The 17,720-nt window shown below is 45.1% G+C and overlaps 1 protein-coding gene across 1 annotated transcript in view; it reads left to right on the forward strand.

Moving 5' to 3' along the window:
- Positions 1-17,720, forward strand: part of CFAP99 (cilia and flagella associated protein 99) — a 161,038-nt gene that overhangs the window by 89,043 nt on the left and 54,275 nt on the right. The window contains exons 8-11 of the mRNA XM_038745561.1: positions 3,649-3,726; positions 8,003-8,098; positions 10,944-11,032; positions 17,439-17,643. Of these exons, the coding sequence (XP_038601489.1) occupies positions 3,649-3,726; positions 8,003-8,098; positions 10,944-11,032; positions 17,439-17,643 (468 nt within the window). The remainder of the gene's footprint in view (positions 1-3,648; positions 3,727-8,002; positions 8,099-10,943; positions 11,033-17,438; positions 17,644-17,720) is intronic.

Genomic DNA, 17,720 nt, shown 5'->3' on the forward strand with positions numbered 1-17,720 from the left:
GAGCCCCCCGTGGGACAACCTGATCAACTTGTAACCTCCCCAGCTCTTAGAACAGTGCTTTGCACATAGTAAGCGCTTAATAAATGCTATCATTATTATTATGATTAGTGGAAAGAGGCTGGGCCAGAGAGTCAGATGATTTTACTTGTACATATCTATTCTATTTATTTTATTTTGTTAGTATGTTTGGTTTTGTTCTCTGTCTCCCCCTTCTAGACTGTGAGTCCACTGTTGGGTAGGGACTGTCTCTATATGCTGCCAACTTGTACTTCCCAAGCGCTTAGTACAGTGCTCTGCACACAGTAAGTGCTCAATAAATATGACTGATTGATTGATTGATTGATCTAAGTTCTTATCCCACTTTTGCCACTTACCTGCCTCCTCCAGGAGGCCTTCCCAGACTGAGCCCCTTCCTTCCTCTCCCCCTCGTCCCCCTCTCCATCCCCCCATCTTACCTCCTTCCCTTCCCCACAGCACCTGTATATATGTATATATGTTTGTACATACTTATTACTCTATTTATTTATTTATTTATTTATTTTATTTGTACATATCTATTCTATTTATTTTATTTTGTTAGTATGTTTGGTTTTGTTCTCTGTCTCCCCCTTTTAGACTGTGAGCCCACTGTTGGGTAGGGACTGTCTCTATATGTTGCCAATTTGTACTTCCCAAGCGCTTAGTACAGTGCTCTGCACATAGTAAGCGCTCAATAAATACGATTGATGATGATGATGATGATGATGTAACCCTGGACAAGGCTCTTCACTCCCCTGTGCCTCATTTTCCTCAACTGTAAAATGGGGATTATTGGCTTCAAAGCTGTCCATCCCCTTGCCCCTTCTTACCTCACCTCCCTCCTCTCCTTCTCCAGCCCAGCCCGTAGACTCTGCTCCTCTGGTGCCACTAACCTTCTCACTGTGCCTCGTTCTCTCCTGTCCTGCCATCAATCCCTGGCCCATATCCAGCGTGGCTCAGTGGAAAGAGCCCCGGCTTTGGAGTCAGAGGTCATGGGTTCGAATCCCACTCTGCCAAATGTCTGCTGTGTGACCTTGGGCAAGTCACTTTACTTCTCTGTGCCTCAGTTACCTCATCTGGAAAATGGGGATGAAGACTGTGAGCCCCACGTGGGACAACCTGATCACCTTGTATCCTCCCCAGCGCTTAGAACAGTGCTTTGCACATAGTAAGCGCTTAACAAATGCCATCATTATTATTATTATTATTACCTCTGACCTGGAATGCCCTCCCTTCTCAATTTCGCCAAACAATCCCTCTTCCCCCCTTCAAAGCCCTACTGAAGGCTCACCTCCTCCAAGAGGCCTTCCCAGACTAAGCCCCCTTTTCCCTCTGCTCCCCTTCCCTTCACATCAGCTCAACTCACTCCCTTTGCTCTCCCCCTCCCCACAGCACTTATGTATAGATGTATATATCTGTAATTCTATATATATATTAATGCCTGTTTACTTGTTTTGATGTGTATATATCTATAATTCCCTTTATTTATATTGATGCCTGTTAAGCTGTTTTGATGTCTGTCTCCCACCCAGCTCGGTGTGGGCAGGGATTGTCTCTCTTTATTGCTGAATTGTATTTTCCAAGCACTTAGTACAGTGCTCCCTTCTAAACTGTGAGCCTGCTGTTGGGTAGGGACCGTCTCTATATATTGCAAACTTGTACTTCCCAAGCGCTTAGTACAGTGCTCTGCACACAGTAAGCACTCAATAAATACAATTGAATGAATGAATGCTCTGCATATAGTAAGCGCTCAATAAATACAACTGAATGAATGAGTGAATTCCTGTTCTCCCTCCTCCTTAGATGTGAGCCTCATGATGGGCAGGAATTGTGTCCCTGATTAACTTGTATCTACCCTTGAGCTTAGAAAACTGCTTGACACATAGTAAGCGATTAACAAATTCTAGTACGACGAATGACCCCTTTGTCGCTTATCATTGTGAAAACACCACAGCCAATGACCATACTGTGAAATAGAAATTTCCAGGCTGCTTTGAATAGCCCACATTTGTTTTTTGGCTTAACTGCGCTTTTTGGCCCACATCATCCCCCTGGCCTGGAATGCCCTCCCTCCATACATCCACCAAGCAAGCTCTCTTCCTCCCTTCGAAGCCCTACTGAGAGCTCACCTCCTCCAGGAGGCCTTCCCAAACTGAGCCCCCTCCTTCCTCTCCCCCTCCTCCCCTTCCCCATCCCCCCCGCCTTACCTCCTTCCCCTCCCCACAGCACCTGTATATATGTATATATGTTTGTACATATTTATTACTCTATTGATTTTATTTGTACATATTTATTCTATTCATTTTATTTTGTTAATATGTTTTGTTTCGTTGTCTGTCTCCCCCTTCTAGACTGTGAGCCCGCTGTTGGGTAGGGACCATCTCTATATGTTGCCAACTTGTACTTCCCAAGTACTTAGTCCAGTGCTCTGCACACAGTAAGCGCTCAGTAAATACGATTGTTGATGATGATGATGATGATGATGACCGTCTCTATATGTTGCCAACTTGTACTTCCCAAGTACTTAGTGCAGTGCTCTGCACACAGTAAGTGTTTAATAAATACGACTGAATGAATGAATGAACTGCGTGCCCATTTTCCAGAATGAACCAAGGTGAAGCGATGGATTAAAAAAGCAACCCTCCCCACACTCATCCTGTCCTCCCCACCAGTGGAGGAGCATTTGGAATCTGCAGGAACACCGAGAGGAATTAGCCGTGCTCCATTTGGTCTGAGGGAGCCGAGAGATCCCAATTCTCTCCTCTGGTGCTAACCCTCTCACTGTTCCTCCATCTCATCTATCTCGCTGCCCACCCCTCACCCACATTCTCACCCTGAAATGCCCTCCTTCCTCAAATCCAACAGACGCTCACTCTCCCCTCCTTCAAAGCCTTACTGAAAGCACATCTCCTCCAAAAGGCCTTCCCTAAGTCTTCCTTTCCTCTTACCCCATTCCCTTCTGCATCATCCCGACTTGCTCCCTTTATTCATCCCTCCTCCCAGCCCCACAGTACTTATGTACATATCTCTAATTTATTTTTTTATATTAATATCTGTCTCCTCCTATAATAATAATAATGATAGCATTTATTAAGTGCTTACTATGTGCAAAGCACTATTCTAAGCGCTGGGGAGGTCACAAGTTAATGAGGTTGTCCCACAGGGGGCTCACAGTCTTAACCCCCATTTTACAGATGAGAGAACTGAGGCCCAGAGAAGTTAAGTGACTTGCCCAAAGTCGCACAGCTGACAAGTGGCAGAGCCGGGATTTGAACCTATGACCTCTGACTCCAAAGCCCGTGCTCTTTCCACTGAGCCACGCTGCTTCTCTAGACTGTAAGCTCGTGATGGGCAGGGAATGTGTCTGTTTGTTGTTCTAATGTACTCTCCCAAGCGCTTAGTACAGTGCTCTGCACACAGTAAGCACTCAATAAATAGGATTGAATGAACGAATGAAAGTCTTCGCCATGGCTGGGATAAGCGAGGAGCCCCCACAAAGTCAAATAACCTCCGTTCCCGCTTCTTAACTGGGATTTCTAGAACGATTTATTTGTAGTTTCTTTTTTCGAAGTGCTTAGGCTGTTTCAAACGGCTCGATCACCGCTATCTGCATTCTTATTTTCATTTCAGGAACGACTCCTCAGGGCAAACACTGAGCAGTTCCAGAATACCGCCCTGAAGCCCAAAGACAGGGATGGATCAGTAGCAGTGAGTAATGCCAATCAATGGCTGCCAGAGTTTCTGGGGGAAAACGGTGTTGTTTCACGGATGAGGTTTAGGCAAAGAATGGATAAAGATGAAGATAAAATCCCAGGCAGGGATGAGACACTGGAGTTTGGGTCACCGTCTCATCCATTTCAGATGTGGCCCCTTCCTTCCTCTCCCCCTCGTCCCCCTCTCCATCCCCCCCTTCTTACCTCCTTCCCTTCCCCACAGCACCTGTATATATGTATATATGTTTGTACATATTTATTACTCTATTTATTTATTTTTTTATTTTATTTGTGCAGATCTATCCTATTTATTTTATTTTGTTAGTATGTTTGGTTTTGTTCTCTGTCTCCCCCGTTTAGACTGTGAGCCCACTGTTGGGTAGGGACTGTCTCTATATGTTGCCAATTTGTGCTTCCCAAGCGCTTAGTACAGTGCTCTGCACATAGTAAGCGCTCAATAAATACGATTGATTGATTGATTAATTGATTGGCCTAAGGGGTAGGTGGCTGTTTTCCCACCAGTCTGCCCTCTGGCCGGTTCTGACACGTCACTGGACGCTTTTGTGGCTGGCATTCTGATGTCCCCGCTACGGCCCAGACACAAGCGCCAGGGTCCGGCAGGGGAACGCAGCGGTTCTGGAGCAGAGGGACAGGAGGAAGGGAGTCATCATCATCATCATCATCATCATCAATCGTATTTATTGAGCGCTTACCGTGTGCAGAGCACTGTACTAAGCGCTTGGGAAGTACAAATTGACAACATATAGAGACAGTCCCAACAGAGGGCTCACAGTCGAAAATGGGGAGACAAAGCCAAACATCCTAACAAAATAAAATAAATACAATAGATATGTAAATAAATAGAATAGATATGTAGAGTCCCCACAGATAAAAGCCCAGGTGGCCTCCGACAGACTTCCGCGTGGCCCGTCGCTTTGCACCACGAGCGTGGGGTTACGTACTACGCATCGCGGGCGTCTACACATCTGCCATCCACTCTGAGCCTGCCCTGGTTGTGATGAGGATGGAAATTGGCAGAAGGCCAGGGGTGTAGAGGGCTTCAGACGTTCCCTTGGGAATGGGAACAGAAAGCAGGCCCATACGGAGTCGTGGGAAAGAATGATAAGCCTCAGTGAAGCAGGACAAATCGACTCTGACCACAGCATTGAATCTAAAGTTGCTTGGGCGACTCAATGTCTGTCTCCCCCTCTAGACTGTGAGCTTGTTGTGGGCAGGGAATGTGTCTGTTATATTGTTGGACTGTTTATTGTGTGTATTGTCTATTGTGTTATATTCTGCCAAGCGCTTGGTACAGCGCATGGCTTAGTGGTTAGAGCGAGGGCCTGGGTTCTAATCCCAATTCCACCACTTGTCAGCTGTGTGACCTTGGGCAAGTCACTTAACTTCTCTGGGCCTCAGTTTCCTCATCCATATTTTTACTCTATTTATTTATTTATTTTATTTTTACATATCTATTCTATTTATTTTATTTTGTTAGTATGTTTGGTTTTGTTCTCTGTCTCCCCCTTTTAGACTGTGAGCCCACTGTTGAGTAGGGACTGTCTCTATATGTTGCCAGTTTGTACTTCCCAAGCGCTTAGTACAGTGCTCTACACATAGTAAGCGCTCAATAAATACGATTGATGATGATGATGATGAGGATTGAGACTGTGAGCTCCACATGGTACAGGGACTGTTTCTAGCTTGATTTCCTTGTATCCACCCAGCGTTTAGTACAGTGCCTTGCACATAGTAAGTGCTTAACGAATACCATGATAATTATTATTATTACAGTGCCCTGCATATGGTAAGTGCTCAATACGCCATGAGAAGCAGCAAGGCCTAGTGGCTAGAGCACGGGCTTGGGAGTCAGAAGGTCACGGGTTCCAATCCTGACTGAGCCACTTGTCTGCTGTGTGACCTTGGGCAAGTCACTTCACTTCTCTGTGCCTCAGTTACCTCATCCGTGAAAAATGGGGATTAAGACAGTGAGCCCAATGTGGGGCCGGGACTGTGTCCAACCTGATTAGATTGTATCTACCCCAGTGCTTAGAATGGTGCTTGGCACATTTATTACTATTCATTCATTCAATCATATTTATTGAGCGTTTACTGTGTGCAGAGCACTGTACTAAGCGCTCGGGAAGTACAAGTCGGCAACATATAGAGACGGTCCCTACCCAACAATGGGCTCACAGTCTAGAAGGGGGAGACAGATGACAAAACAAAACATGTAGACAGGTGTCAAAATAGTCAGAATAAATAGAATTATAGCTATATGCACATCATTAACAAAATAAATAGAATAGTAAATATGTACAAGTAAAATAGAGTAATAAATCTGGACAAATATATATACAAGGTCTGTGGGGAGGGGAATAATCATAGTATTATTATGATTGATTGACTGGGCCAGTTTTTCAGAATCCCAACCCAGCAGTCAAGGCTGGCCTGGTTAGCCCAAACTCTTCACCGTCTCTTTCCCTGCTCCCCACTGCTCTCCAGCGCCCTTTCCCGAGCCCCCCTACGCTTCCTCCTTTTCCGGCCCATTGCCCGGAAAATCCTCCCGCTCCCTCAGTCATCCAGAAGGTGGGCGCTCCCATTTTGACGAGACGACTCTCCACACGTCCGGCGGTAATCTCTGATATCTGAGGAGAGTGGGATGATTTCCGCCGTTCTTGACTACAGCACGGCAGCGGTGAATTCCGGGAGGGGCGACAGCTGCTTTATTTATTCTATTTACTCTATTTATTTTACTTGTACATACTTACTATTCTATTTATTTTGCTAATGCTGTGCATCCAGCTTTACTTCTATTTATTCTGATGACTCGACACCTGGCCACATGTTTTGTTTTGTTGTCTGTCTCCCCCTTCTAGACTGTGAGCCCGTTGTTGGATAGGGACCGTCTCTATATGTTGCCGACTTGTACTTCCCAAGCGCTTAGTACAGTGCTCTGCACACAGTAAGCGCTCAATAAATACGATTGAGTGAATGAATGAATGAATGCTTTGAAGGAAGAGAGTCTGCTCAGCAGAGTCTTCTCTCATTGAACTGGTTCACAGAGGGACGCTTGTCTAACCTCTACTGCCTTGCAAACATTAGTTAATCCATCAATCGATCAATCTTACTTATTGAACGCTTACGGTGTTCATAGCACTATGCTAAGTGCTTGAGTACTCCTTCCCAGACTGAGCCCCTTCCTTCCTCTCCCCCTTGTCCCCCTCTCCATCCCCCCATCTTACCTCCTTCCCTTCCCCACAGCACCTGTATATATGTATATATGTTTGTACATACTTATCACTCTATCTATTTTACTTGTACATATCTATTCTATTTATTTTATTTTGTTAGTATGTTTGGTTTTGTTCTCTGTCTCCCCCTTTTAGACTGTGAGCCTACTGTTGGGTAGGGAGTCTCTATATGTTGCCAACTTGTACTTCCCAAGCGCTTAGTACAGTGCTCTGCACACAGTAAGCGCTCAATAAATACGATTGATGATGATGATGATGATGATACAATAGTTAGCTGGGTCTGTTCGGGCTGTTAGCCTACTTCTTCCTGCTCCATCCTCCAAGAAGGAAGCAGCCTCCTCCGTTGGGGCCCAGTTGACGCGATGAACCGGAGGGATATTTCCCGGCGTTCTGACTCCGTCGTGAAAATCGTGCTAAGGCAGTCCTGTGTTTGGAATGCGAATCGAGGGACACCTCTGGAAGCTCATGTGTCAGAGAATCAATCAATCAATCAATCGTATTTATTGAGCACTTACTGTGTGCAGAGCACTGTACTAAGCGCTTCTAAAGTACAAGTTGGCAACATATAGAGACGGTCCCTACCCAACAGTGGGCTCACAGTCTAGAAAAGTCTAGGGAAGCAGTGTGGCTCAGTGGAAAGAGCGCGGGCTTGGGAGTCTGAGGTCATGGGTTCTAATTCTGACTCCGCCACATCAGCTGTGTGACTTTGGGGAAGTCACTTCACTTCTCTGGGCCTCAGTTCCCTCATCTGTAAAATGGGGATGAAGACTGTGAGCCCCCCGTGGGACAACCTGATCACCTTGTAACCTTGTAAAGAACAGTGCTTTGCACATAATAAGCACTTAATAAATCATCAATCATCAATCGTATTTATTGAGCGCTTACTGTGTGCAGAGCACTGTACTAAGCGCTTGGGAAGTACAAATTGGCAACATATAGAGACAGTCCCTACCCAACAGTGGGCTCACAGTCTGATAATAAATGCCATTATTATTATTATTATTCTCTCCTCTGCAGTCATCAAGGATTAAAACCTCTGTCATGGAAAAGAAAAGAAAGGCATGTAAACCGGTTTTCTCCACAAGGAAGGCATCAGAAGAACCTGTTCCCAAGGTCAGTGGTGAAATGAAGAAATCGGCCCACGTCATCCCCCGGGCCTGGAATGGCCTCCCTCGGCCCATCCGCCAAGCTAGCTCTCTTCCTCCCTTCAAGGCCCTGCTGAGAGCTCACCTCCTCCAGGAGGCCTTCCCAGACTGAGCCCCTTCCTTCCTCTCCCCCTCGTCCCCCTCTCCATCCCCCCATCTTACCTCCTTCCCTTCCCCACAGCACCTGTATATATGTATATATGGTTGTACATATTTATTACTCTATTTATTTTACTTGTACATATCTATCCTATTTATTTTATTTTGTTGGTATGTTTGGTTTTGTTCTCTGTCTCCCCCTTTTAGACTGTGAGCCCACTGTTGTGTAGGGACTGTCTCTATGTGTTGCCAATTTGTACTTCCCAAGCGCTTAGTACAGTGCTCTGCACATAGTAAGCGCTCAATAAATACGATTGATGATGAAATCGGGGCTGCTGTGCCTCAGTTGTGATTGAGCTTCTAGCAGAGACCACTCAGAGAGTCCCAGTTGGACGGGGCGATCAGGGTGTGTACCCCCAATTTTTCTAGCTGCCATTTAAACTGAGCAGCAACAGGCAGCCTCGGGACCAGTAAAAGGCAGGCGGCAGAAGGAGCCCGCTCGTCCTCCTGGGAAATGGGCCTGGGACTTGTGTGCTGTGTGACCTTAGACAAGTCACTTCTTCACTTCTACATGCCTCAGTTACCTCATCTGTAAAATGGGGATTGAGATGGTGAGCCCCACATGGGACAGGGATTGCATCCAACCGATTTGCTTGTATCCACCCCAGTGCTTAGTACAGTGCTTGGCACATAGTAAGCACTTAACAAATGCCGTCATCGTCGTCATTGTTACTACCGTAATGATGGGATTTGTTAAACGCTTACTATGCAGACAAGCGGCGGAACTGGGATTTTTGACCTCCACTTTACAGATGAGGAAACGGAGGCACAAAGAAGTTATGTGGTTTGCCCAAATAATAATAATAATGATGGCATTTATTAAGCGTTTACTATGTACTCACTATGTGCTTAGGAAGCAGCGTGGCTCAGTGGAAAGAGCCCGGGCTTTGGAGTCAGAGGTCATGGGTTCAAACTCTGGCTCTGCCAATTGTCAGCTGTGTGACTTTGGGTGAGTCACTTAACTTCTCTGGGCCCCAGTTACCTCATCTGTAAAATGGGGATTAAGACTGTGAGCCCCCAGTGGGACAACCTGATCACCTTGTAACCTCCCCAGCGCTTAGAACAGTGCTTTGCACATAGTAAGCGCTTAATAAATGCCATTATTATCATGTGCAAAGCACAACGGCAAATGGCAAAGATGGGATTAAAACTCAGGTCCTCTAACTCCCAGGCCTCCGCTCTTTCCACTAGGCAAACAGGACAGGGGCAGTTTTATGGCCACCAAATGATTTCATTTTGAAGCCTGGGTTTCCATCTGCATATTAAGATGAATCAATCAATTGATCGATGGTATTTATTGAGCACTTACTCTGTGCACAAGCCCTGTATTGAGCACTTGGGGGAATTCAGTGTAACAGAGATGGCAGGCACAATGAGCTTACAGTTTAAAGGGAGGATTTGCAGAAAGAGAAAAATCCATTTGTCAAATTTTGCCCAGGGGTTTGACTTGGCGACAGATTGGACCTTTAATCGAAGCCTTTTTGAAGACACACCTCCTCCGAGAGGCCTTCCCTGACTAAGCTCTCCTTTCTTTTCTCCCACTCCCTTCTGCTTCGCCCTGAGTCATTCCCTTTATTCAACTTCTCTCCCAGCCCCACAGCACTTACGTACATAGCTGTAATTTATTTATTTCTATTAATGTCTGTCCCCCACCTCTAGACTGTAAGCTCGCTGTGGGCAGGGAATGCGTCTGTTTTATTGTTATACTGCACTCTCCCAAGCTCTTAGTGCTTTGTAATAATAATAATAATAATAATAATGGCATTTATTAAATGCTTACTATATGCAAAGCACTGTTCTAAGCGCTGGGGAGGGTACAAGGTGATCAGGTTGTCCCACGGGGGGCTCACAGTCTTAATCCCCATTTTACAGATGAGGGAACTGAGGCACCGAGAAGTTGACTTGCCCAAAGTCACACAGTTGATAATTGGCGGAGCTAGGATTTGAACCCGTGACCTCTGACTCCAAAGCCTGGGCTCTTTTCCACTGAGCCAAGCTGCTTCTACAGTAAACAGTTGTACGCGGTAAACACTCAATAAATACGATTGAATGAATGAATGATTCACCTAGCGTGCTCTTGGCTGGAGTCTTAAACGACCATGTCAAGCCGAGGTCACTCACCTTTTCAGGGGAAACTGAGACAGAACTGTCTGAGCAGGTTGCTTGTCAATCAATCAATATAACAGATTTGGTAGACGCATTCCCTGCCCACAACGAGCTTCTAGTCGAGAGTGGGAGACAGACATTAATCAATCAATCAATCAAGCGTATTTATTGAGCGCTTACTGTGTGCAGAGCACTGTACTAAGCGCTTGGGAAGTCCAAGTTGGCCACATATAGAGACGGTCCCTACCCAACAGTGGGCTCACAGTCTGAAATAGACTAGTAGAAATAAATAAATGATGGATATGGACACAAGTGCTTTAGGGCTGAGGGAGGGGGGAATAAAGGGAGCAAATCCAAGTGCAAGAGCGATGCAGAAGGGAAATTAGGGCCTCGTCAGGGAAGACCTCTTGGAGGAGATGTGCCTTCAATAAGGCTTTGTAGGTAGGGAGAATGATTGCCTAGAGGCGGGACTTGTCCCCAGGGAATTTTTCTGGAGCGGTGGGGAATGCTGCGGATTAAAAGCGATCCTTCCGTTCCTCTCCCCACAGCCGGACAACCCGCCCATCAGACTGAATGCAGCCTCCATCCTGAGGGAAGGAGCACTCTACCAGCGGAAGGCCCAGGAAGAGCTGAGGAGGTGAGGCCCGGAAATCAAGTCCCTTTCACCCCCAGAGACCTCAACCAATCATCATCATCATCATCATCATCAATCGTATTTATTGAGCGCTTACTATGTGCAGAGCACTGTACTAAGCGCTTGGGAAGTACAAATTGGCAACATATAGAGACAGTCCCTACCCAACAGTGGGCTCACAGTCTAAAAGGGGGAGACAGAGAACAAAACCAAGCATACTAACAAAATAAAATAAATAGAATAGCTATGTACAAGTAAAATAAATAAATACATAGAGTAATAAATATGTACAAACATATATACATATATACAGGTGCTGTGGGGAAGGGAAGGAGGTAAGATGGGGGGGATGGAGAGGGGGACGAAGGGGGAGGGAAGAGGAGCACCCTTCAATCATATTTATTGAGCGCTTACTCTGTGCAGAGCACTGTACTAAGCGCTTGGTAAGTACAACTTGGCAACATATAGAGACAGTCCCTACCCAACAGTGGGCTCACAGTCTAAAATCAATCACTCAAAATGGCACTTCCTGTGTGCTGAGCACTGTACTAAACGCTTGGGAGAGAGTACAGTACAACAGAGTTGGTAGGCACGTTTCCAGCCCACAACCAGCTGACAGTCTAGAACTTCCAGTATGAACTTTATCATGCAATGAAAAATAATACTAATTATAATAATAGCATTTATTCATTCATGCATTCAATCGTATTTATTGTGCACTTACTGTGTGCAGAGCCCTGACTATGTGCCAAGCACTGTAGAAACATGACTTCATGCCCTAAAAAACTCAATGCTGGGCTAATTCAAGGGACCTTATTTTTCCTCAGAAATGCACCTTCACTTGCTTTCCTGGAACAGCCAAAGAGTTAATAATTATGGTACTTGTTAAGTGTTTAGTATATGCCAAGCACTTTTCTAAGCGCTGGGATAGATACAAGTTAATCTATATATATAAGTTAATCTGTATATATGTTTGTACATATTTATTACTCTATTTATTTATTTATTTATTTATTTTACTTGTACATATCTATTCTATTTATTTTATTTTGTTAGTATGTTTGGTTTTGTTCTCTGTCTCCCCCTTTTAGACTGTGAGCCCACTGTTGGGTAGGGACTGTCTCTATATGTTGCCAACTTGGACTTCCCAAGCGCTTAGTACAGTGCTCTGTACACAGTTAGCGCTCAATAAATACGATTGATTGATTGATTGATTAATCAGGTTGGACACAGTCCCTGTCTCACATGGGGCTCACACTCTACTCCCCAGTTTATAGATGAGGTAACAGAGGCACAGAGAAGTTAAGTGACTTTCCCCAGGTCACACAGCAGATATGCAGCAGAGCTGGAATTAGAACCCAGGTCTTCTGACTCCCACGCCTGTGCTCTATCTATTAAGCCACGCTGGTTCCTTCCTCCTGGAGTGAGGAGCAGCAGCATGGAGTGGTTGTATACAAGCTCAACATGTCGTACACAGTCCCTATCTCACATGCGGCTCACAGTCTTAATCCACATTTTCCAGGAGAGGGAACTGAGGCACAGAAAAGTTAAGTGTCTTGCCCCAGATCCCACAGCAGAGCAAGGATTAGAACCCAGGTCCTTTGGCTCCCAGGCCTGTGCACTTACTGTGTGCAGAGCACTATACTAAGTGCTTGGGAGAATTCAATATAATAGAGTTGGTAGGCACGTCCCCTGCTCACAAGGAGTTTATAGCCCAGAGGGACAATAATTGTGTATTTGTTAAGTGCTTGCAATGTGCCTGGATCTGTAATAATAATAATAATGGCATTTATTAAGTGCTTACTATGTGCAAGGCACTGTTCTAAGCGCTGGGGAGGTTACAAGGTGATCAGGTTGTCCCAAGGGGGCTCACAGTCTTAATCCCCATTTTACAGATGAGGTAACTGAGGCCCAGAGAAGTTAAGTGACTTGCCCAAAGTCACACAGCTGACAAGTGGCGGAGCCGGGATTTGAACCCATGACCTCTGACTCCAAAGTCCGTGCTCTTTCCATTGAGCCACGCTGCTTCTCTGTACTAAGCAGTGGGGTAGATACAAGATAATCAGTTCCCCATTTGGGGAAGCAGCGTGGCTCAGTGGAAAGATCCCGGGCTTTGGAGTCGGAGGTCATCGGTTCAAATCCCGGCTCCACCACTTGTCAGCCGTGTGACTTTGGGCAAGTCACTTCACTTCTCTGGGCCTCAGTTCCCTCATCTGTAAAATGAGCCCCCCGTGGGACAACCTGATCACCTTGTAAACTCCCCAGTGCTTAGAACAGTGCTTTGCACATAGTAAGCGCTTAATAAATGCCATTATTATTATTAGGTAAGGAAACTGCAGCACAAAGAAATGAATTGACTTAATCCAAGGTCGCACAGCAGGTCAGTGGCAGAGTGGGATTAGAACCCAGGACCTCTGACTCTCAGGCCTGTGCTCTTCCACTAGTTTATGCTGCATTGTGAGCACCTGGAGGGCAGGGACCAGATGTGAAGAACATAGACCAGAGCCTCGCTCTGCTTAGGCGTTCAGTACATACCATCCATGATGTAGATGGGTAACATTCAGGTGGACTTCAGAGTCACACTGAAATAATCACATCTCCTCCAAGAGGCCTTCCATGATTAATCCCTCTTTCCCCCATCTCACTCCTCCTTCTGCATCATCAACATACTTCAATCTGTAACCTTTGGACACTTGATATTTTCCCCACTCTCAACCCCACAGCACTTGCGTATATATCTATAAATTATGTTACAAATGACTTATTTATTCATATTAATGTCAATCTCCCCCTCTAGACTGTAAGACCATTATGGGCAGGCAACGTGCCTGCTAATTCTATTGTATTGTAGTCTCCCAAGTGCTTAGTACAGTGCTCTGCACATAGTAAGTGCTCAATAAATACTTGTACTTCCCAAGCGCTTAGTACAGTGCTCTGCACACAGTAAGCGCTCAATAAATACGATTGATTGAATGATTGACTGATTGATTGATTTTTTGAAATAACAGACCATCTTTGATAATTACAATTTCCATCTGGCTCTTTGTAAGTGTAATGCAGTATGGAATTCTCCAATAGTGGTGGCATTAATTAAACACTTTCTGGGTGACAAGTAATAATAATAATAATGATGGCATTTATTAAGCGCTTACTATGTGCAAAGCACTGTTCTAAGCGCTGTGCTGTTCTAAGTCCTGTGCTAAGCACTGAGATTGATCCAAGTGAATAGGTGAGACCCAATCCCAGCCCCACATGGGACTCACAGTCTAAAGGGAAGGGAGAACAGGTAGCTTATCCCCATTTTATGGAGAAAGAAACTGATGCCCAGAGAGGTTAAGGAGCAGCTTGGCTTAGTGGAAAATCAGAGGACCTGGGTTCTAATCCCAACTCCACCACGTGCCTGCTGTGTAACCTTGGGTGAGTCACTGAACTTCTCTGTGCCTAGCTACCTCATCTGTAAAGTGGGGAGTCATACCTGTTCTCCTACCTAGTCTCTGTGGGACAGAGATAATAATAATAATAATAATAGTGGCATTTATTAAGCGCTTACTATGTGCAAAGCACTGTTCTAAGCACTGGGGAGGTTACAGGGTGATCAGGTTGTCCCAAGGGGGCTCACAGTCTTAATCCCCATTTTACAGATGAGGGAACTGAGGCCCAGAGAAGTTAAGTGACTTGCCCAAAGTCACACAGCTGACAAGTGGCGGAGCCGGGATGTGTCTGACCACATCATCATGTATCTTCTCTAGTGTTTAGAACAGTACTTGACACATATTAAGCACTTAACAAATACCACAATTGTTATTATTATTATTTTTTATGGCATTTATTAAGCGCTTACTATGTGCAAAGCACTGTTCTAAGCACTGGGGGGATTACAAGGTGATCAGGTTGTCCCACAGGGGGCTCACAGTCAATCCCCATTTTACAGATGAGGTAACTGAGGCCCAGACAAGTGAAGTGACTTGCCCAAAGTCACACAGCTGACAAGTGGCAGAGCCGGGATTCAAACCCATGACCTCTGACTCCAGAGCCCGTGTTCTTTCCACTGAGCCATGCTGCTTCACTATTGTAATTATTGTTATTATTATCATCTTAGGTCACAGAGATGGCCAGTGGCAGAGCTGGGATTAGAACCTCGGTTTCCCAATCCCCATCCCATACCCTTCCCATCAGACCACACGTATACTAGGTTTATATCGATAATCATGATGGTATTGGTTAAGTGCTTACTATGTGCCAAGCATCGATGACTCTCCTCTGTAGAAGCATTAATGAGGGAATCATTATAAATCATCATCAATCGTATTTATGGAGCGCTTACTGTGTGCAGAGCACTGTACTAAGCAGGTTATAAATGCTGAATAACCTGTCCGGTTGAGTACCGTTTTATCACTTGCTCCTTTTATTTGACTTCTATGAGAAAAATAAAATGTATGGAATTTTAATCAACAATCTTCATATGACTGTGGCAAGCGGTGTTCGATTTTAGGGTCCAAACGCCTTTCCGGGTTCACGTAGGATTGTTGAGCCTGACACAAGGATTGTAGTGGGGACGGAAAAACGGATGTCCCCAAGGACAGATTGCTGGGGGTATTTGTAGTGAGGAGCTATGTGTTTCCACATTTCCACATGTCTAGCTTTACTTCTATTTATTCTGATGACACCTGTTCACCTGTTTTGTTTTGTTGTCTGTCTCCCCTTCCAGACTGTGAGCCCATTTTTGGGTAGGGACTGTCTCTATATGTTGCCAACTTGGACTTCCCAAGCACTTAGTGCAGTGCTCTGCACACAGTAAGTGCGCAATAAATACGATTGAATGAATGAACGAATGAGAAAATGGGCCACGTCGATGGTTACATCTGAGGCTAATTCATTCATTCATTCAATCGTATTTATTGAGCGCTTCCAAACTCATTTTGGGCTGGAACTCCTACAAATTATACTTTCTTCAGACGAATGGTAAATAACCATCCTTGATCCTTGAGAGGCAGTGGCCTAGCAGGAAGACTTAGTACAGTGCTCTGCACACAGTAAGTGCTCAATAAATACGATTGAATGAATGAACCAATGAGAAAATGGGCCACGTCAGTGGTTACATCTGTGGCTAATTCATTCATTCATTCAATCGTATTTATTGAGCGCTTCCAAACTCATTTGGGGCTGGAACTCCTACAAATTATACTTTCTTCAGACGAATGGTAAATAACCATCCTTGATCCTTGAGAGGCAGCGTGGCCTAGCAGGAAGACTTAGTACAGTGCTCTGCACACAGTAAGTGCTCAATAAATACGATTGAATGAATGAACTAATGAGAAAATGGGCCACGTCAATGATTACATCTGAGGCTAATTCATTCATTCATTCAATCGTATTTATTGAGCGCTTCCAAACTCATTTTGGGCTGGAACTCCTACAAATTATACTTTCTTCAGACAAATGGTAAATAACCATCCTTGATCCTTGAGAGGCAGTGGCCTAGCAGGAAGACTTAGTACAGTGCTCTGCACACAGAAAGCGCTCAATAAATACGATTGAATGAATGAACGAATGAGAAAATGGGCCACGTCAGCGGTTACATCTGAGGCTAATTCATTCATTCATTCAATCGTATTTATTGAGCGCTTCCAAACTCATTTTGGGCTGGAACTCCTACAAATTATACTTTCTTCAAACGAATAGTAAATAACCATCCTTGATCCTTGAAAGGCAGCGTGGCCTAGCAGGAATACTTAGTACAGTGCTCTACACACAGTAATCGCTCAATAAATACGATTGAATGAATGAATGAATGAGAAAATGGGCCACGTCAGTGGTTACATCTGTGGCTAATTCATTCAATCGTATTTGTTGAGCACTTCCAAACTCATTTTGGGCTGGAACTCCTACAAATTATACTTTCTTCAGACAAATGGTAAATAACCATCCTTGATCCTTGAGAGGCAGCGTATCCTAGCAGGAAGACTTAGTACAGTGCTCTGCACACAGTAAGCACTCAGTAAATACAATTGAATGAATGAATAAAGAGCACAGGACCGGAAGTCTGGAGCCCTGAGTTCTAATTCCTCTCCAACACCTTCTGTGTGGCCACTTCTCTTGCTTTAATATCTTCATCTGTTGGGGAAACACCGTGGCCTAGTGGACAGAGGATGGGCCTCGGAGTCGGAGGAGCTGGGTTCTAATCCTGGCTCCACCACTTACCCGCTGTGTGTGAACTTGGACAAGCCACTTCACTGCTCCGGTCCTCCATTCCCTCATCTGCAAAATGGGGATGTAATACCTGTCCTTTTTGTGCATTTGTTTATTCTTGAATGGTAGTTGTTAAGCCCTTGTGCTCTTTCCGCTGAAGTAAGCTGCTTCTCAAAGCGGTCTGCGACTTCATACGCGTCCGTTCTGTCTCTTTTTCTAGGGTCAATGAACTGGCCCAGGGGAGCGGCGACTTCTCTGAATTCCTAGAGTGGCAAAAGCAGATGCGGGGGAAGGATTTAGAGCAGGAGCTGGCGGAGCAGGAATACCGGAAACTGCGCGGGAAGCTCAGCTACGAAGAGGCCATCTTAGCCCACCAAAACCAAATCCAGGAGAACAAAAAGAAGGCTGACCGGAAGAAGGAGGAGGTGATCAATCAATCAATCAATCAATCGTATTTATTGAGCGCTTACTATGTGCAGAGCACTGTACTAAGCGCTTGGGA

The sequence above is a fragment of the Tachyglossus aculeatus genome, chromosome 4 (genome assembly GCF_015852505.1).
Source record: "Tachyglossus aculeatus isolate mTacAcu1 chromosome 4, mTacAcu1.pri, whole genome shotgun sequence".
Classification (NCBI taxonomy): domain Eukaryota; kingdom Metazoa; phylum Chordata; class Mammalia; order Monotremata; family Tachyglossidae; genus Tachyglossus; species Tachyglossus aculeatus.